The sequence below is a fragment of the Myotis brandtii genome, unplaced genomic scaffold (genome assembly GCF_000412655.1).
Source record: "Myotis brandtii unplaced genomic scaffold, ASM41265v1 scaffold1098, whole genome shotgun sequence".
NCBI classification, from domain to species: Eukaryota; Metazoa; Chordata; class Mammalia; order Chiroptera; family Vespertilionidae; genus Myotis; species Myotis brandtii.
The window spans coordinates 311,774-333,121 of NW_005353746.1; the positions used below are offsets into that span (position 1 = coordinate 311,774).

General features: G+C 41.0%; 1 protein-coding gene across 2 annotated transcripts in view; it reads right to left on the reverse strand.

Moving 5' to 3' along the window:
- The window catches only part of AR (androgen receptor), a 276,767-nt gene extending 256,015 nt beyond the window's left edge, over positions 1 to 20,752 (reverse strand). The window contains exons 1-2 of one of the 2 annotated variants that reach the window (XM_014543636.1): positions 19,061 to 20,752; positions 17,921 to 18,931 (exon numbers count right to left, since the gene is read on the reverse strand). In XM_014543636.1, coding sequence (XP_014399122.1) covers positions 17,921 to 18,931; positions 19,061 to 19,569 — 1,520 coding nt within the window. In that variant the 5' untranslated portion in view covers positions 19,570 to 20,752. Of the gene's footprint in view, positions 1 to 17,920; positions 18,932 to 19,009 lie in introns of both variants that reach the window. The other variant, XM_014543628.1, reaches the window with a different exon arrangement.
- Between the last annotated feature and the right edge of the window lie 596 nt (positions 20,753 to 21,348).

Sequence of the window (21,348 nt, forward strand, 5' to 3'; positions counted from 1 at the left end):
TGGTGATGGCATTTCATAAGCAGCTGCTCTTATGTTTACTATTGAGATGTCAGTCCCCAGTTTGTGAGGTCTTTGAGAACTGAGATGATGTATTATTTATTTTTCTTTGTATTTTCAGAATCCAGCACAGGGTCTGGTACAAAGTTGGTACTAAGGACACATATGTAATACCTTAATCAATAAAGAATTTAAAAAAATAAAATAAAATCATTTGCTTACTTTGAGCATCGAGAAAAATAAAAAAAATAAAATAATTAATTAGTGAATCAATAAATAAAATGTTTATCACTTTACCAGATTGACATAGCTGAGAATTCAAATCATGCTGCATAAAGGGTAGAGCAAATCTTTAACTCAAAGTTGGAAATAATGTTTCCAAATCAAATATGTGCTCATTTATTCACTTATTCAGTACCAAATCTGTGCAGTGAGCTTGAAAAAATAGTACTACAAACAGAAATTTATGTTCCAAATTCCAATTCTCCACTTATTGTCTAAATTATTGTGGAATGTCCCTTAATTGCCTCCAGTCTCAGTTTCCTTATTAACGATGTGGTGACGTTGATTCATCCAGTGCCTACCTCCAAGTTGGTTTGAGAAGCAAAGCAGATAATGTTCTTGAAAGCACTTGGTGAACTTTTAAGCACTTTATACTTCCTAGGAATCGAAATCATTTAGTTTCAAACATGTCCAATGGCACCACTCCCATTTTCTAGTCTGCCACCATTTCTCATATCAATTAGCTGTAACAAAGAAAGCCATCATATCCGCTGTAAACTACCTAAAAACTGCATGCAAGGGGGAAAGGATAACCCTGGCTGATGTTGCTCAATGGTAAAATGGTCAACCAGCACAGCACCAAAGGGTTCAGGTACGATTTCTGGTCAAGGGCATGTACCTGGGTTGCAGGTTAGATCCCCAGCCCCACCTGGTCGGGATGCGTGCAGGAGGCAACCAATGAATATGTCCCTCTCCTTTCTTTCTCTCTCTCTCTCTCTCTCTCTGTCTCTCTCTTTCTCCTTCCCTTCCACTCTTTCAAAAAAAATCAATGGAAATAATATCCTCAGGTGATCATTAACAACAAAAAAGGGAAAGGATATACATATATTGAATCATTGTGTTGTAAACTTGAAATTAGTATAATGTTATATGTTAATTATACCTCAATAAAAAGGGGGATAGACATAGAGGCCTAGGTCTTCTGCCAGCTTCAAGCAATTTCTGGCTTGCCTGATTTGTTCTAGGTCTTGGATATGGCTGCCTGAACAAAAGATCTTAATACCAACATTTTAAAGTTATCAAAGTAGCATCCTTTTTTATCTACTCTTGCTCCTCTGTGAAGAGGTGGTTTCAGCAAAGTGAGAGGCTGTGAGGAAGACTTTGATGGGAAGGAAATTGCATGTTGGCAATATCTGTCTGTGCCAGTCATGGGAGACAGGTTGAGGAACTAGAGGTGGCAAAAGTAGATGAAGGAAGGCAGCAACTAACAAACAAAGAGAGCAGTTGCCTTGAAAGAGAAAGGGGCTTGGAATCTGTGGAACAGGACTAAGGAGAAGCTCAAGACTTTGTCAAATTTCAGGACTGTAGGTTTACAGGGTGAAACCAGAGAAACGACTGTCTCTAAAGAAGCCCCAATATGAAGCCCCAAAATGAAAACTCACTAACTGCTAATTTTTGCACTAATAAATTCAGAAATGCAGTGGAGAATACAATATAAGTATAAATACTATATATCACTTTCCAGAAACTGGCATGTGCCATGGCAACAATGCCAGTGAGCAGAAACTGAAAAGGAAAGAGGAAAATGTATACATCCTGCTAACACTTTTATGCTGCTCTCAGCTACCAATAGCAGGAGAATTACAATTCAGGCAGGTGACCCACTGGTAGGAGTGTCCCTTCCCTCTCACCCTTACTCTTTTGTAAGAAAACCAAAAGTGATAGAATAAGAAGTCTTGATAGATGCTTTCTAGAAGTGGGTGACCTTTTTTCCACTTCATGGGAGAAACCCATGTAGATTTCACCTTTCTACTTACCTATAGACTAGGGTATAGTCCTTGCCTCTTGAAATCTGCCAGCCTGCTCTTCAATGACTTAGCAGATCTTTAAATATACCCAGGCAAGAGCTGCTCTAAGACAGTGAAAGAAACCTCATGTTTTAATCTGTTTGGGGTGTTGAGAGGTGGTCAGGAAGGTACTTTGTTAACATGAGGTTCCTGAGCAATTCAGCACTGCTGTAAAGCTCTCTCTCTCTCTTTCGCTCTCTCTCTCTCTCTCTCTCTCTCTCTCTCTGTGCTGAGAGGCTTATTTTTGTTTTTGCTGTCTGCCTTTTGCCAGCTGTATGGAGCACAAGGATGAGAAGGGGGATGGTTTCATGTCAAGGAAATTCCTGCCCAGTGATTCTGTGGGGGAAGGGGACAAATATGTGTAGTGGAGTAACTGGTTTATAAATGTAGAGGCTCCAAGCTCATCAAGGGCCCAGACTTTGGACTGGGTCATTCTGTTCCCTGTGGAGGACCATGACCTCTGGCTGGTCCTCTCACTCTCTCTCTCTTCTCAGACTAGCTCAGTCTTGCACTTTGAAACAAGCATCAACTAGTAAAAGATTTCAGCTGGGCTGAGGGGAGTAACTTAATAACTTGCATTACCAAAGCAAATCATGCTCCCTGTTATCTTCAATGACCTCACGCTTACATTCCAGACAAAGCATTTTTGAGGCTTGGGGCATTGTGGAGAGGAAAAGTGGGCAGCAGTGGCCTGGGGAAAGACCCACATACTTCACTCTGAGTCTAGCTGTGCATTTTCCCCAAGGCCTGCCTGTCTGGTCTAATAATAGCAGTGGTAATAGTAATAATAATAATAATGAGTGCAATTTAATAAGCTTTTATTCTGAAGCACTTGTGAAGATGTTTTACATTTATTATCTCACTTATCCTCACAAGAACCCAATTAGGGAAATATTAGTATCTTCATTTTAAAATATGTTTTTATTGATTTCAGAGAGAGGAAGGGAGAGGGAGAGAAAATAGGAACATTAATGATGAAAGAGAATTGGTGATTGGCTGCCTCCTGCAAGCCTCCACTGGGGATGGAGCCCACAACCAGAGCATGTGCCCTGACTGGAAGTCGAACCCTGACTTCCTGGTTCATGGGTCGACACTCAACCACTGAGCCACACCAGCTGGGCTATTATCTTCATTTTAAAAATGAGGAAACTGAAACTAAGAAAGATTAGGTGGCCCAGAATATACAGTTAGTAATTATCAGAGCCAGGATTTAACCCAAAATTTGTTAGATGTCAAAGTCTATGCCTGAACATTATACTTTAGCCTTGACCCCAACTTCTTTCCCAAGAACCCTAGCTAGTCTCTCTGTTGTTTATTAAAAATCCTTAAATCTGTAAGGTACACCTAAAATAATCCAAATGGACATTTTGGAGTCATTTGTAGGCTTTTAAATTATTAGGAAGCAACTGTGGAAATCACCTACTATTGAGTCCAAAGTTCTGCCCTATATACATGGTTCCCAACAAGTACAACTTCTTCTCAAATGCCTTTAATAAGGATGAATTTGCTACTTCTGTGATACTGCCAATGGACAGAAAGGGTGTGATAAATAAGAAGGAAACTTATTATTAATTAAGATTATTATTAATTAACTAGTAGCCCTGTGCATGAATCCGTGAGCCAGTAGGCCTCTGCCCACCTCCTATAGCTCTCCACATGCTGCCCCTCCTTCCTGTAGCTCTCTGCCCACTGTCCCGCCCTCCTGTAGCTCCCCCTGTTCCTCCTCCCTACTCCCCCTCATAGCTTGCTGCCCTGCCACTCCTGTAGCTCTCTGCAGCCAGCTTGTACCTCACTGGCCCACCCTCCTGCTGATTTGTGATCTGTTCATGATGTGCTTGGCCGTTAGGCCTCAGGGTGTAAGGGTTAATTAGCATATTCCTCTCTTATTATATAGGATATTTCAGCATCTACTAAGTGGCATGACCTCTATCTAAGTTGTTTTATTTAGTTCTCACAATAACACTGTGAGGAGAGCTATCTACAAATTAAGAAGTTGAGATTCAAAGATGTCAAGTTACTCGCCCAAAGTCATACAGTTGGCAAATGACTGCACCAAAACTGAAAGCCAGGTTGGATCTGATTGCAGGATTCCTTGCATTTTCCTTTAGTCCCTCTTATATGAGGAAAACACACACACACACACACACACACACACACACACACACACACACAAACAAACAAAACCTCGGGTTAAGGAAGGATCTTAAGATTTGCCTAGGTCCCTGACCTGAGAAGGATGGAAAATTCAAATGTCTATATAAGAGTCAAGCAAGTAATTTAAGGTAGCTGGTGTTTGGGAAAAGTGGAAAGTGCACACCCCATCTAGGTAAGGAGCAACTGCTGGTTATTACCATGCAGGGATATAGACCAGTAATGTCAGATCTTCATTCCCAAAACTGGAAATCTGATTTTTTATGTGAAATGTTAGAAACTAATCACACACACAAACACACGCACGCTCGCAAAACATATCTGGCCAATATTGGCAACTTCTGATGTAGGTGAAACCACTCTGAGAATATGTTTTCTTTTTACTGAACTGTGATCTGTTCTCATTGGTTTTGCCCTTTGGGGTTCTACAGAAAATATTTAACTCCTTTATTCAATGACAATCCTTCAGACATAATGAGACAATATTTATACCCACTTTTCCCTGCCTCCCTTCTCATACCCATCCCAACATCTCAGCTTCTCCATGCTTTACAAGAGGAGAGGCCCCATGAATACTATGGTTGAACACCAGATTACAAATGTGGTCTGACTATAATTTAACAGAGTAAGATTGTCACTTCTTTTATTTTGAATCCCAATTTTCTATTAATGGAACTTAGTTGTTTTTGGCAGTCACTTAATAATATTGACTCAGAATCAATAAAGAAATAACTATATAATACCTACTATGTGACAAATTTTAAGCTACATATTTTGTATATTTTACACAAAGACATTCATGAAACAATATTTGCCCTAAAGAGGGTACAATTTAGAAAGACAGCCCTAACCAGTTTGGCTCAGTGGATAGAGAGTTAGCCTGCGGACTCAAGGGTCCCAGGTTCGATTCCCGTCAAGGGCATGTACCTTGGTTGCAGGCACATCCCCAGTAGGGAGTGTGCAGGAGGCAGCTGGTTGATGTTTCTCTCTCATCGATGATTCTAACTCTCTCTCCCTCTCCCTTCCTCTCTGTAAAAAATCAATAACATATATTTTAAAAAAATAAAAAATAGAAAGACATATAATACATGCACAACAAAAATTATAATTTAATAAACTCAGTACCATATTAATGGAGAAGGAAGAAAGGATAAATCTAAAATATATTAGGCACTGACTTTTAACTTGTACCTAACATCCATCATGTCATCTGATCCTCTCTCCTCAAAATCTTACAAACAAGACATTTCTAGCGCTACTTTACAGATGAGGAAACTGAAGTCTACATTCATATAACAGACATCACTTCTCAATGGGTTAGGGATGGGAAACTTAATCTTATAGGAGACTGCAATAGAGCTAAGCTTAGAATAAGGTATATTGTTAAAAGTGGGATAGGCTTCAAAACCAAAGGAATAATGGGGAAAATAACAAGTTCAATGAATAAAGGAGCGGGGATGGTTTAAAGTGACAGTGACTATATCCATTTGGTTGGTGTTTAATATTTTTGTAAGGGAATTAAATGTATTGAGACTGGAAAAATAAGCCATATCACAAAAAGCCTTGAGCACTGGACTTAAATAATTTGTACTTCTAACATATAAGCAAATGGGGAGAAGCTGCATACATAACTGCACAACGAGGCTTCCTCTGTTTTAAGCATTGAGAACAGAGAAATTAGAGTTCCAATGCTCAAGGAACTTATAGACTAATGACTGTTTAAAGGAGAACACTAACAATATTGCAGATAAATTTTGGGAACATGGTGTGATGATTACAATATGAATCAGTGAGCAGCAGAAATAACTAGAGAGAGCAGGCATGAGCTCACTGCACTAATCCAGGCAAGAGGTGAGAAGGCTTTTGAAAACAACACATAGTTTCATTATTCTAACTCCAAAATCCTTAAGAGTAGCTTTCTGAGGACATTGTGGGGTCATCTCTAATGAGAAAGTTTGAATCTGGAAAAGTATAAATGTCCCCAGAGAAGAGCCCACCCTGTTTAATTCCATATCTGATCTGTTATATTTCAATTCAATCCAGCACCTCAGCAAGGCCCAGCAAATGTCCAAAGCAAATGACACATCATCTGAAAATATGAACATGGTTAACATTTTAGGTCTATTATTAGGTAGTTGGTGACTGAAATATTTCAGTATAATTTGGACTTTTTTATTTAAAAGGCTGATCAAGCAGGTTTTTCAAATGAACAACTGGAAACTCCCACAGACTACACACTTGCTAGCCTTTCTATTTTTTTTTTAACAAAGATGAAATGGAAGGAGTAAACAGACCCAAATAGGAAACCCTGATATTTAGGTAAGAAAGGATTCCAAGGTAAGAAAAATGAAATAGCCATTTTTTTGGAGTTAGGGACTCTTTTATGTGTTTTACATATGGTAACTCATTTAATTATCACAACAAATCCTTGAGTTATGTATTATTATAATTCTCACCTGTTTTGGAATCTTTTGTCACCTAAATATCAGGGTTTTTATCTTTATTCCCAACTCTCAGTTTAAATGACTTCATCTAGAGGTTGGACAGTATTTCAGAGAGGTGTCACGAAATGACAAGTTTGGAAATATGTTTTTTCTTATGTACTGTCAATTTGCAAAAGCAATGTCTAAGTAGTTGTTTTTGTGAGTGGCAAGATTGCACCTTCTTTTTTTAAAAAAAATCTTTAAAAAACCTTTTTTTAAAGTCTTTAAAAAGACTTTCATAGTAGCTTGCTTCCATTTCCACAGTAACAAAAATGTCATCTGACAACCACATTTATGACTTCCTGTGGCATCTTGCATAACCAGTTTGGGCAAGTACTGGAAGTTCCCCTTCTTATTTAGGGCAAATCCCATATGCTGACATTTGTCTTCATTTGTCCAATATCTAGAAGGAGAGAGATTTTCTGATTATTATCCCCATTCTCTGTTCAATCTTGTTGATGGAGAAAGTTAACTTTATAAAAAGATTAAGGGTTAGTGTGATTCAGAAGGAGGAACAGAGGGAGACAAGTCAGTATTTGAAGGGATCCTGAGTGATAAAATGCAAAAAGGTCTAGCAATCTGGAGTCTCAAGTTCAAGCTCTGGTTCTGCTAATTACTCACCATGTGACAGTAGGTACATACTTTTTCAAGTAAGAGACTTTAAAAGAAGCTGCTGTATTTTAAGGGTAAGAGATGCATCTGTAATAGTGTCAACAATTTTTTTAAAAGAAAAAAAAAAGATAGTTTCCCAATGTTTGAAGTTCAGGCAGAATGTTTTGGTATTAAAAAATGTGTAATAGGAGTAGGACTCCTTTCCCTAAATGTAGTGGAAAAGAATATAAGTTATGGATCTGAACTGCTTAGATTCAAATATTTGCTTTTCCACTTGTTCTATAGTAATGGGAATGTTATGTAATTATTCTGTGCATACTTCCTTACCAGTAACATGAGAATGATAATAATACATAACTCAGGGATTTGTTCTGAGAATTAAATGAGTTACCATATGTAAAACACATAAAAGAGTCCCTAACTCAAAAAAAAATGGCTATTTCATTGTTCTTACCTTGGTAGCTCTCCTATTTAAGAGGCATAATAATGCCCAGGTTTGTGGTGGACTTTTGAGATTTTCAATGACCTTTGGATCCCTAAGCCTTTTTCAATAATTTCTACAGTTTTTTATTTCCAATCCCTATTGTAAATTATCAAATTGTTTTCATCATCACCCCACCCCGCCACCCCCCGCTTTGTGTCACTCCACCTCTACTTTAATCCCCACACATTCAGCTACTTGGTGAGGATCAGTAGATTATATTAGGGCAGTGCATAATGAGGTCACCTCAGTCACCAGTCTATTGGGATAGTAGAGGTAAACAGCTGGCTAATTTGAAAAGCTTCTGGTAGTATACAGTGGTTAGAACCTCCTAGTTACTAGCCATACTTCCTGGGTGTGTGAACAAGCTCTGCTACTTCCTAGCGGTGTGACCTTTGGGCACGTTACTTAACCTCTTTGGGTTTCCTATTTACCAAAGTTGTTATGAGAATTGAATGAGTTAATCCATGTAAGGTATTGAAATGATAGCACAGTAAGTAGGCAGAGCAAATATGTATGTGGGTGGTTATGAATCAACCTATGATAGCACTTACTGTGCTATCATTATTATTGCTATTATTACAATTCTTTGTTTTGAGTGAGGAATCACATTACCAACATAAACTTTTTCAAGGAAGCAACAGATAGCTAACCCCCAGAACAGGCTTTGACTGAAAGACACTAGCTTTACTTGTGACTTAGGTCAAGTTCCTTTCCATCTCTGTGCCTAAGGCACTTCAGCCATAGAACGATCTAACTGGACAAGATGAATTCTCAGGTTCCATGAACTCTAGTATCCTACAATCTCAGGACATTTCTGTTAAGATTCTCAGTAGGTTCTAGTTTTGATCTGCTTACTATGTTTTTCAAGGATACATCATTTTTGTATGCAGTTCAGTAAAAACATAATAATAATATTGTGGTTTATTGGAGACAATAGTCAATTTGTGTGTTACTCTAGTTCTTTTATTCACTCTTTAGTTTAATTACCTGGTTTAAGGTTTGGGCAAGAAGAAGACTCACTCTTTTCCCTAAGTGAATAACACTGAGGAAAAAAAAAGCACCAAGTTGGAATCCAGGAGAACTGAGTTTGTGCTCTAATTCTGTTGCCAACTTCTTGTTTTACCATGGACAAGATGCTACCCATCTCTACAATGCTATAAAGTAAAAGGAGAAGGGGAAGAAGGTGCCAAAGGCCTAGGTGATATCTAAGGTCCATTTTAATCATCTTGAAGAAGAGGAAAGCTGTGGGCACTGCATGAAAACTTAAAATAAGCTATCAGGATGTTCACCAGATAACTCAAACTTTATACATCCAAAACCAAACTCTTGATTCATAATCACCCACATACATATTTGCTCTGCCTACAATCTTCACCATTTCAGTAAATGGTAATTACACTTTTTAAATTGCTCAGATCAGAAGTTTAACAATCAGCCTTGGCTCCTCTCTTTTTCTCACAACAAGTATCTAATCTGTCAGTAAATGTTGTCACCTCTACCATCAAACACATCCACAATCCAGCCACTTCTCATCTCCTCCAACAAGACCACCCTGGTCTAAGCTGCCATCATCTCTCACCTGGATCACTACAGTAGCCTCATCTCCTTGCTTTCCTCTTGCTCCTGCAGCCTCTTCTCCACACAGACAATAAGTAAACCAACAAATGTATAAAAAAATCAAACAGTGGTATATAATATGAAAAAGAAGGATCCTGCTAAAAATATGTTGGATCACGTTACTCCTCTGCTCAAAACTTTCCAATGGCTCCCCATATCAAAATTAAAAAAAAGCAAAGTCCTAACAAAAACCTATGATGCCTTTCATGAACTCTGATCTCTTTTATCATTCTCCAGTTACTTAAAGCAGCCTTAGAAGTCTCCCTGAGGTATGTCCTTCGTCACACCAAGTTTGCTCCTTCCTTAGACCTTTTGTACCTGTGGTTACCTGTATCTGGAATATTGTAACCCCAGATATCCCTATAGTTCACTTCCTTCAGATCTCTGCTCAAATATCACCTTCTCAGTAAGGCATTCCATGACCGACAAATATAAAATGGTCCAGGGGGACTGGGTGGAGAGGTGTAAAGGGGGGGGGATGGAGGACATCAATTATAAATGAATGAATGAGTGAATGAATGAACTGGTCCCTCACACTATCAATCTGTATCCCCCACACTGTGTTGTTACTCTTCATGACACATATCACTCTTTGACATATCTACAAGCCTCCTCTCACTAAACTGTAGACTCCACAAGGGGAGGAATTTTTGTCTGCCTATTGATTGCCTTGTCATCAGTACCTAGTATAAATTTGGCATATAATGCTCAATAAATATTTGTTGAACAAGCACAGGCTATAAAGTAGGATGGCAAGGTTACTGGTACCCAGAACTTCCAACAACCCAATCCATCAGTCTGGTTAGTGAAAAAGAGAACCACCCTGAATCCTTAAGAGCTTCACTAGTTTTTATTATTGATACCAGTTAAGGTTTTTTGTCTCTCATAATCTCCCTATTTTTAATCTATGAGGTGAGAGGGTTGTGTGATAAAAGAAATAGGAACACTTGATTTAAGGAAGAGAGTGGGGCTGAAATCCCATCTCGGCCACTTTGAAGCTGTTTGACTTTAGACATGTTACCTACTTTCTCTGAACATAATATTTACAATGGGAATAAAAGCATTATAATAGTATGAAGAATATTACAATACCATGAAACCTGGATACTTGTATAAGGTATAAAATGAGGATTAAATGCAATAACAGAATATGAAACTGCTCTGTAAACTGTAAAGTGCTACTGGAATATGTCCAATGTCACTGTTCCCTGCACCACATTTGGAAAAGGTATCAATAAGTCAAACGGTGTTACTAAAAATGTTTTTCACTTTGCAAAAGAACATCTCAGATAAAATAGTAAGTACTACAGTAGCTTATTTATTGCCTTGGTACTAAATACATAAGTTCTGGCTCAAGTTAGCCTGTGATGTCTTGAATCCACCAAAAGAGGCCAACCATTCCCAAGAAAATTCTGCTGCAGGACGCTTGCAGTCCCCCTAGTGGACAGATAGTGGGATTACAGTTCTATAAGCAAAGAAGAGAATTCAATCTGCAGAAAATAGCCCATGATTAGAGGGTAAGTCATTAAAAAAAAGCGCTATATCGTCTAATTTTATTTTAAAAAAAAGTTTTCATGTGCCTCTTACCCCAAGAATTGTTTGATTTGTCTTGTCACTTCAGTCACTTAACCAACAGCCTGAAACCCCATTTATACAGAACCTCAAAGCAAGCCATCATGTTCAAAGGAAACTTTGAGTAATTCTTGATCTGACCACCACACTGGGCATCTTCATTGGCTTTCAAGCCAAACTTAGACCCATCAATCCCCTTAATTTAATTAATTCCTCATATATTGCAGATATTGATAGTCAAATACATCAAAATATGTTTCTAACAAAAGCAAAGATATAGCCAAAGGAACTAAGGAAGAAAGTAGTAACTAACTTGACTGGGGTGACACTGTGAAAAAAAAGCAGAAATATATTCCAAACTACTAATCTGGCTCACTCTTCATTGTCTTTTCCGAAGTACCTCCTTCTGGTATTTGAAATATCCATCAAGACCTATAATCTATTGCTTGAGTTTAATCATGTCCCCACCTAATCCATAAAGGATAAGAGGCAGATACACTTCAGCCACTCCAGCCTACTTTGATCAATTTCTTTTTGGAAGGCATACATTTTAAAAATCCAAACCATAAATAACTATAAGCTCATTGAGGGCAGTGACCTCAAGGTTTTTTTGAATCATGTCCCCTTTACCCTGATCTCCTCCTAGCACACAGATAGCAGTTGCTTAATGAAAAGTAGTAGATTGATGGGTATGTTTTTAAAAATAACTTTATTAGGGTCATCTCTAAAGACAGCTACATCACAGTATGATATTTTGTTCAGTGGCCTACAGTTCACTTACCATTATCAGGACACAATAACTGTAGCTGATTAGATATGCCCTTAGCCTAAAGTGTTAATGAGGCCAGAGTACAGTTCCTTTATTGGTGAATTTTATCTCTGCTTCATGGTTATGGAATGAAGTCCCAAAAAGAAGCCCAAACTATTTGAAAGTAAATGAACCATTTCCTCATCTAGAAATACACACCAGAAGGTGTGGCGGCATTTACGTTATCCAAAGGACAACATATAAAAACAAAATTATGACTCCAGCTGTTTACATAAAGCTAAACATAAGCCAAACATAGCTAGCTATTTCTTTGGCCTAGTTTGCCTTTCTTATCTCTTCGGTCAGTTTTTTGTATAGAAATGATTTAAACAATTTTAAAAGGATATACAAATCAAAACCACTTTGAGATACCACATCCCACCCACTGGGATAGTTATAATTAAAAAGACAGTATTAATAAGATATAGAGAAATTGGAACCTTCCTATATTGCTGGTGGTATTATAAAATGGTGCAGCTATTTATGAAATCAGTTTCAGAGTTCTTCAAAAGAGTTATTATATGACCCAGAAACTCCACTCCTAGGTATGTAACCCAAAGTACTGAAAACATATGTTCACAAAAAAAACACTTGTACATGACTGTTCATTTCAGTATTATTGATAATAGCCAAAAGGTAGAAACAACTCAAATGTCTATCAATTGATGAATGGATAGATGAAGTGTGGTACATCCTATAATGGAGCATTATTTGGTTATTAAAAATAATTAAATATGGATATGTGCCTCAATATGGTTGAACACTGAAATTATTATTCATGTACATGAAAGAAGCCAGTCACAAAAGATCACTGTATAATTCCATTTATACGAAATGTTAGAATAAGCAAATCCATAGAGACCAAAAGTAGGTCTGTAGTTGGGAACTGCTCAGAGTTAGGGGAGGGGAGTTGACTGCTAAGTGATTAAAATGTTCTAAAATTGACTGTGGTGATGGTCACCTAATTCTGAATATACTAAAACTCTTTAAACTTTTAATGGCTGGATTATATACATTGTGAATTATGTCTCAAAAAAGCTGTTATTAAAAAATAGAACTCAGATGCTGCATGATTTAAATTGGCAGCATTCTCAAGTAATCAGCACTTTGGAGTTATAAGCTTCTCTAGATTAGCCACTCTCAACCCTGCTGTGGCTAACAAGTTGGCAGCAGGAATTGGTGTGAGAGAGAAGAGGTGGCAACACCCATGAGTGTGCAGGGAATTATGCATAATTCAGTCTATCATCTCTATGCAGCAGCCATTGAAAGTATCCTTACTGAGCAACAATCTAAAAAAGTATTTGTCAGGTGAGAAGCTTCAAGAAAAAAGCTGAAATGCTGCTCTACAGAGCTTTACCCACATGGTACACAATGTTATAGAAAATGCAACTATTTCTATTTCTTCAACTGGCAAGGGGGTGTTCACTAAGCACCTCCTGGCCTACTCAAATATACATGAGTGCTAGTGAATAAATTGGAAGACATTGGGTCTTTCCTTTGAAAAGAGTGCAATATAAATATGAGCTTTCATAATTCTGTATATAACTTTACAAGCAATGAAAAGAGTCAGATTTAAGTTTAGGATGAGAATAACTTACTCTGAATTCAACATCTCAAAATTTGAGAGAATGCTGACAAGGGAAGTCTGAGGTACTATAATTTATTTTAATATCTTTCTTTGTTTTCAAATTATTAATTTATAATTCTAAATATAAGCCCAGCCAGTCACTTATAGCAAGCATCCTCATATGCACATTAGGTACTGCTTGTGACAGCACTTTGGTGATTTGATCCAGGCAGAGCAGTCTCAGAAGGGAGAGGGCCCAGTTCTTCTCAGGCTTTGAGAAAAGGTTGCCAAAATTACCAGTAGACACAGAAAAACAAAGATCAATAGAGAGAGAGAGAGATTCAGAGACAGTAGCCAGCAAAATACTTCAATAAATTGCCAAGTCCTCACCTCAAGCTATCTAGTTCAACTCCCTCAGCAACTGTTGAATCAGGTTCTAACTTTAAGATAAAAAAGCCCAGCTATTCATTTTGCTATTACTTTAAGTCAACTAATCTTAAAAGAGAGGAGTTGAGGTTGATCTGATTTGTTACTCTTAAATTAAAAAAATTATTTAGGAGCAATCTATAGGAATAATGAGAAAAATAATCTGAAAAGTAGGACGTATATTTCAATGTCAAAAGCAAGAAAGGAGTAGAAAGAAAGAAAATCAGGGATATAGGCAGCACTTGAGGAAGCTGCAAACTAAGAGAAAATGGTGGAATTAGGTAGGGGATGGAGAGAGGTTTCCTTCTTCCTCTCCTACCAAACTCACAAAACTTGATTTTTGTTTCCTTTTTATGTTTCAGAATCATGTTTTCTGATTTGGGTATAAAATAGCCCTTTACTTGCTACACCCAACAGCTTTAAGCTTCCTCTTGAGTAGAGTTCGAATGAAACCCATAGCACCATAAAAAATAATAAAATTGTCTATGCCCCTAACTCCACCAAGAGCAGCCACAGTAGAAGTAAGAGTAAGGAGGCCAAAGAATGACTTGTTTTAAGTTAGTATATGTATACCAGATGATAAAATTACTACAGGGAGGAAAGGCACTTTTAAAAAACAAAATTAAATGCTCCAGCAAATTCAATACATTATATTAAAGTTTACAGCTGAAAGAATATAAGGCTAATGAGGTAAAATTAGCACTGGCAAGAAGGCATCACAAAGTGACCCTGCAATTGAAAGGCTGTAATGTTCTTTGAAAATATCTCTCACTTATGTTAATCTTTGGCCGAACTGAGAGAAATACTCTGTGGACAACCAAAAGGAACCTTCCATCGCTACATTTTGCACATATTTCAAAATGGGGTACCAGCCAGTGTGGCTATTTTGTCCTTGGGTTCTGATTACTGGTGCCCAGACAGAACTCACCAGTGATTTGCTGACCATGGATAAAGGATTTTTCCCCCAAGATACTGGTTCAAGGCCTCCGGACAAAAAGTGTCAATCTATCTTGATCCCCAAGCAAAATTCTGCTGTACAAAACAGACAAACTGCTCCATGAAAGACAGTCAAAAAAATCTGCTTGATAACTGAGGAGGGGAAGGAGATGGAAAGGGGAGTTAATAAAATGACTTATTTTGAAATAACTAATAGAGCATGACAGGATTTGCCAATCTTGAAGCACCACTAAAATACTAGTTATTATGAAGACCAGAACCAAATACCAAGAGAAAATTTAAAGTTTCTTTTTGCATCTGGACAATTTATCTAAACCCCAACTCTAATTCCTGGACAGGCTCCCCTAAGCCTTATCTCCCAAGAATAAATATTTGTCATATTGTGCTATTTTCCAGAATATAAAGGACCCTACTTTTGTCAAATGGGACAGTGGTCAATTAACAAAGTTTTAGTCTTGTTTGATCTCTGAAAGAGGACAGTTCCATAAAATATCACCAGGGTTGCACACAAGCTGCAGCACTTTTTTATGATTCCTTCTGTTCAAACCACATGGTAAATTTAATAAGAAAGTAAAGACCACCTTCAGCCTCTCTTCTCTCCCCAGAAACACTGTAGATATATAAAAACATAGCTATTCCAGAAGTTACTAAAGTTTTAAAAATTTCCACCCTTGCAATTAACTAATGTATATGAACACACAAACACAATTGGAAAAGGGAGAAATCCAATAGGTTATTGGAGGCCTCTAGAATTTTGAGATTTTTAACTCAAAATTGGTCTATAATACATGCAATGCAGAGAAGGTGGAAGCTCTGGGTTTGGCTTTAAAAACAAACAAAAACAAACAAACAAAAAAACCAGACCCTTGCCTTTTACCAAATCATGCCTCTACAAAGTGAGGGGAAGAAAGAAAAAGTAAGAAAATGTCTATTTTTAGATTGGGATTGGTTGCATTCTGATGAAATTGGTATTTAAAAAAAAACTGAATCAAGGATTTTCTATATTTTAGAAATGAAAATTCTTTGTCAACCCACAGGACAGAAACAGCAATTTTCCTTTGCACTAGACTCCCAAACCAGTGCAGCAATCAGAAACCAGGAAAGATTCAATAATTTTGTACTTTGTTTGGATACTGAAAAATTCTCATTAGTTCAGGTCATTATTTTAAGCAGGTCTTTCTAATAGAGAGGTTTTTCTATTGAGGCCTGGGATAAAATCACCTACCTTACTGCACACCTGTAAAAATGTTTTGCTCTGGATAACCACTTCCTGAAAATTTCAGGTTATTTCTTGGAAGATACCTATTCCTTAACAAATATGTGGAATCACTCATTTACTCCCTGTTAACTGAGTTAGTTGGAGGAGGCATGCAAAAGAGGGAAGGTTCCAGTGACTGGGTTTAGCACAATAGTAGGTCAAGAAGCACCTTTGACATCCTCTGCCCCAGAAAAGTTCATAGAAAAAGAGGGCTCGCTGACTAGCTACAGCCCTTCAAAATCAAGTTAACCCTACCAAGTAAATCTGTTCTTATAAAATGGAAAATAACTTTTATGCCACAGTATAACCACCTCACAAAAATAAAAACAAACAAAATCCCCCCAATTAACAAGAAAAGACTTTGACACTATAAATAAACCCTTTAAAAATCCTGTAAGCCAAACCTTAAAAAACGCTAATGGCACGTAAAGCCTGGTAAGAAGCTGTTTCTTCAATAGCCCAGAAAATATTTTATGAAATTCTATCCTCCCCTCTCTTTTCTAACACTATACTATCAACCTTCCAAGAACAAAAGCATCAGTGAAAGAAGGCAAATTGTTGACTTTAAGTTGCCAAAGAAATTTTGTAACAGATATAGTCACAGCTATAGAAAATGCAGAACAATGCACAACAAGTCCATGGGGGATATCAGTACCCAACAAACCTGAGGAGTTAGTTCTCCAGTCAATATATTCCCTCCCTCACCAGGATATACTAATATCTCCATTTGCTGGGGCAAAAATCATCAACATGGTCTGCAAAAAGATAAACAACTTCGGTAAGGAAGAAGTTATAATAAGCAAGATGAAATTGACTGCCACTTTTCTCATTTTCTAATTAAAATTTTTGGGCAAGATTATAACTCACAGGTCCCTAACAGTTCTTATTCAGTTTGTTAGAGGTAACAGCTCATATTTGAAAATGTTCCTAAAATGAAGGAATATATTGAAGAGCCTAAAAGCAGATTTCTGAGCACACGGAAATCCTTTAAAACTTTTCCCAACACTTATAAATCAGACGCAAGTGTGGTTAAATTATTTTCTAAAAGAACATTCTCCTCTTTATAGATCTGATGCAAACCTGAAGTAGAGGACTGTGGGTTCGTTATAATCCACAAGAAAAAAAAAAACAAGCAGTTACTTCCAACATAGTTAACCTGTGTAACCTGTGAGGGCAAATCCTGCCCAGCGTTCACTAAGAAAGTTGTCCTTTGGTTTTCCTCTACCTTTGCCTGCTCTCTAATCCTGCCTGGTTAGATTCTCTGTGCTGACCTCCAGTCCTAGGGCATGTCCTTAATTGTTGCCAGGGAAGGAACTTCGCCCCTTCTTCATAGAGTTTTTAGAACTCAGAGACCATCTTGTTCCCCCTAATCTCACACTCCATTTTATGTCTTTGAAGGAGGCGGGCTGAGAAAAGCTTGGGCCAGTCATTTTTCCTCTAACCTGCCAGGACTGCCACAGGCTGGAGGGCAAACTGCAACAGACTCTAAGAGGAGAAACTGCCCATATTTTGTCCATGTTCACAGATTTGGGGGAGTGGAGGAGAAAAATTAGTGTAGGGCTTAGGGCTTTATTTCTGGTGGTGGCCCTTGCAACTGGATTTAAGTTTGGAGCCCTGGGGAGGCAGCAAGGATTTTAGGAGGCTGGGAGTAGAGAATTGTTATGGAATTTGGAAGGGCAGGAATCAGCACCCAGGGACTTAAAGGCAGTGATTGGGGCTCACAGTGGGGGTTCAGAGCACTAAGGTAAAATCTTAGGTAGGCCTAGAGTCCAGGTAAAGCTCCCCATTTAGGGCAGCCCTCTCTATGGAATCTTCTAGGGCTCTCTCAGTGGTAGAATGTTAACGCGAGGAGGAGAATATATACCCCAGAACGCATACTGACTCAAGGCTGAAAGACATTTCTAAATGGAGAAACTTACCGCATGTCCCCATAAGATCCAGAGTAGCTCTCCATCCAGGGGTTCATCTCGCTTTTGACACAACTAGGACTTGAATAGGGAACTCTGCTCACCATGCCGCCAGGATACCACGCATCAGATGGGGGGAATTCGCCTTCCTGGCCCGATAGCCCCTGAGGTGGCCGAGAGTAGCCATAGGGGGCTACAGCCCCTGCCTCGCCTGTGCTGCCGCCACCACCTCCGCCACAGGGCCCATACAACTGGCTTTCATCCGCTGTGAAGAGAGTGTGCCAGGAAGAGGAGGTAGCGGCTGAGGGTGAGCCTGAGCTGGGTCCCGCTGCACCCCCGCCGTGCAGGCTCGCCAGGTCCCCATAGCGGCACTGTGCCGCTGCCGCGGCTGCCCAGGCACTGCCATAGTCCAGCGAGTTCTCCAGCTTGATGCGGGCTTGAGGATGGGGAGCAGGCAGAGGAGGCGGAGGCCCGGCCAGGGCTATTGGAAAGTTGTAGTATTCGCGACTCTGATAAGTCGTTGCCTCTTCCAGTGCTCCAGACTTGTAGAGAGACAGGGTGGATGGTAGCTCAAGTGTTCCAGAGACTCCCGTTTCACCGCTGCCAGAACAGCCCAGATTCTCGCCTTCCAGCCCTTTGGGGTAAACTGCCTTGAATGGGGAATACTCAGAAGTCTCTTCAGTGCCCTTGCCTGGGCAGTCATCCAGCAGAGAACCTTTGCATTCTGCCAGCTGGGCGCAAGGAGTGGGACGCACAGAGGGTGGACCTCCCAGGAGAGGAGCATACATGCAATCCCCTCGAAGCTGTTCCCCAGGACTCAGATGCTCCAATGCCTCCACACCCAAGCCCATGGATACCGACACTGCCTTACACAACTCCTTGGCGCTGTCCGAGATGGTAGAACTGTCCCCTAGGTAACTGTCCTTGGAGGAGGTTGGAGCCCCAGCGGCTTCCCTCGCTCTCCCACTGCTGCTGCCTTCAGATACCACCTCCTGCTGCTGCTGCTGCTGCTGCTGCTGCTGCTGCTGCTGCTGCTGCTGCTGCTGCTGCTGCTGCTGCTGCTGCTGCTGCTGCTGCTGCTGCTGCTGCTGCTGCTGCTGCTGCTGCTGCTGCTGCTGCTGCTGCTGCTGCTGCTGCTGCTGCTGCTGCTGAAGGAGTTGCATGGTGCCGGCCTCACTCAGGATGTCTTTAAGATCGGCGGAGCAGCTGCTTAAGCACGGGAAAGTGGGGCCCAGCAGGGACAACGTGGATGGGGCAGCTGAGTCATCCTCCTCTGTAGGTGCTGGCGGCTGCCTCTGCAGCCCCTTGCCTGCAGCTGAGGGGACTCCAGGCTCCGGGATGCAGCTGCTCTCGGGGTGGCCCGCCAGGGCTGACTGCTGTTGTGAAGGCTGCTGTTCCTCCTCCAGGGCCAGGTAGCTTGGAGGGCCTCTGCTCTGGGCTTGGGGAGATCCATCCTCGCCCTGCTGCTGCTGCTGCCGGGGACTGGTCTGCTGCTGCTGCAACTGGGCGCCTGGAGGTGCTGCACTCACAGCCTCAGGGTGCCGGGAGCCCGGGGTCTGGATCACTTCGCGCACGCTCTGGAACAGGTTCTGGAAAGCCCCTCGATAGGTCTTAGACGGTGGCCGTGGGTAGAGTCTCCCCAACCCTAACTGCACCTCCATCCTTGAGCTTGGTTGAATCTTCCACCTAATTCCTTTATGCCGTTTCCCTTTCTCTTGCTGAGAAGAGTTCAACAGGCTGTGATGCGGTAGTCACTGCAGCTAGCTGACCACCTGCGGGAAGCTCCTGGGAAAGAAACTTGCAGGAATGACCACACAGAATCTCTCTGACAGCTTCAAAGTCTTGTGCAGTGAAAACACGCGTTGGACAAGGTCTGCCCTGGTAAGCTCACAGTCTATTCCTGAATACTTGGAGGATAGATTCAAAAGATACTCAAATCTTGAAAGGAGAGCGAGAACGAGAGCGAGAGAAGAGAAGAGAAGAGGACTCTCCGTCTTCCAGATTAAATGTCCACTGAAGCAGGTGCAAATAGGGACCAGGGTGGGTCTCCCCCCCCACCCCTTTGGTTTTGTTCAGGTTTGAATGTTTTTTGTTTGTTTTTGTTTTGGGCTACTGAAGACCTGATTGTCTTTTCATCCTTTGATCTTTGGTCCTGAAAACTGGATGGGAGGGGAGGGCATGCAGGGCGAGGTGGAGAGGATGTTGGGGGGAAATGGGGGCTCACCCCGAGTGCCGCCTAAGTAGCCAGGTCCTGGATGCAGTGCAGTAGCGTCTCTGAAATTGCCTGACTCGCCAGAGCCCTCTTTGCAACGCAGAGCTAGCTCGTCTGCTCACAGCCAAAGGGAGTTACCTCTCTGCAAACTCGGGCTGGCCGGGCTGGGCCAACCGAAGTGGGGGAGCGGGCAGAGGGGAGCAGGCAGAGGCAGCAGCAAGAGAGGAAACCCAGAAAGGGGTGAAGGGGTGGAAAGGAGGAAGACAAAGGCAACCGTAAGCCCTACCCCGTAATTTCCTCACTTCATCCGAATCTCTAGCAGCTTTTAAAAACTTCACCAAAGAGAAAAGGGTAGCTCCGGGAGGCTGCTTCGAAGCCGCCGCACAGCAAGAGGCGTTGGCTGTCTCCAGAGCCCAACCGGGGCTGACGTGGGGCGTGGGGCGTCCCTTTGGTTCCTGTCCCTCACTGGAGCGGCTAGCTTGGTCACTTTCCCTCTGCTGCCTCCTCTACCTCCAGGCTTCCTCGGGACCCTCTGGCTCTCCCAGCACAGTGGCTCCCTGGGATCTCAGAGGGGGCGCTGGGACATAGAGAGCAAAGCAACAGTTTGCGAATTAGGTCCCGCCCCCGCCAGGCCGGGCTCCAAGCCTTTCCACCTCCTTTCTCCCTCCCCTCCCGTTCTCTTTTCTCTCCTCCCCTTTCCTTTTCTCCCCTCCCCTTTCCTTTTCTCCCCTCCCCTTTCCTTTTCTCCCCTCCCGTCTCCTCCCCGCCCACTAATGCTGAGTGGTTTTGGAGAAACAAGTGCTGGGGCAGCGTGGTGAAGGCAGGAGAGAGTCGCTTTAGCCCAGGAAGACCTTAGCTCCCTGAAAATCTCCTGCTTTCCCGGACCAGGTTTTAGGTGCCAGGCCTGAAGTGTTAACCCGGAGCTTTATTTTGAGGATAGGGTTAGCAGAACTCCCAGGGGCCAACATTTACCAACATTTACCTAAATCCATTCACAAAACAGATACAGTAAGCATGTGGGAGGGGCAATAGGAGTGTCAGCTCCTTAAACTAGGGATTATATTCACTGTGAAGTGCTGACTTGAGGGTCTTCTGCAAATTGTAAACAAACTATGGCCAATCCAGCAGATACCTGTTGAAACCTTTCAGATTTCTCCATAGGGGTAGATTGGGCTTCATGGCATGGTACCAGTTGCTCTAGGAACCCTCTGCCTGGAAACCAGAGGTC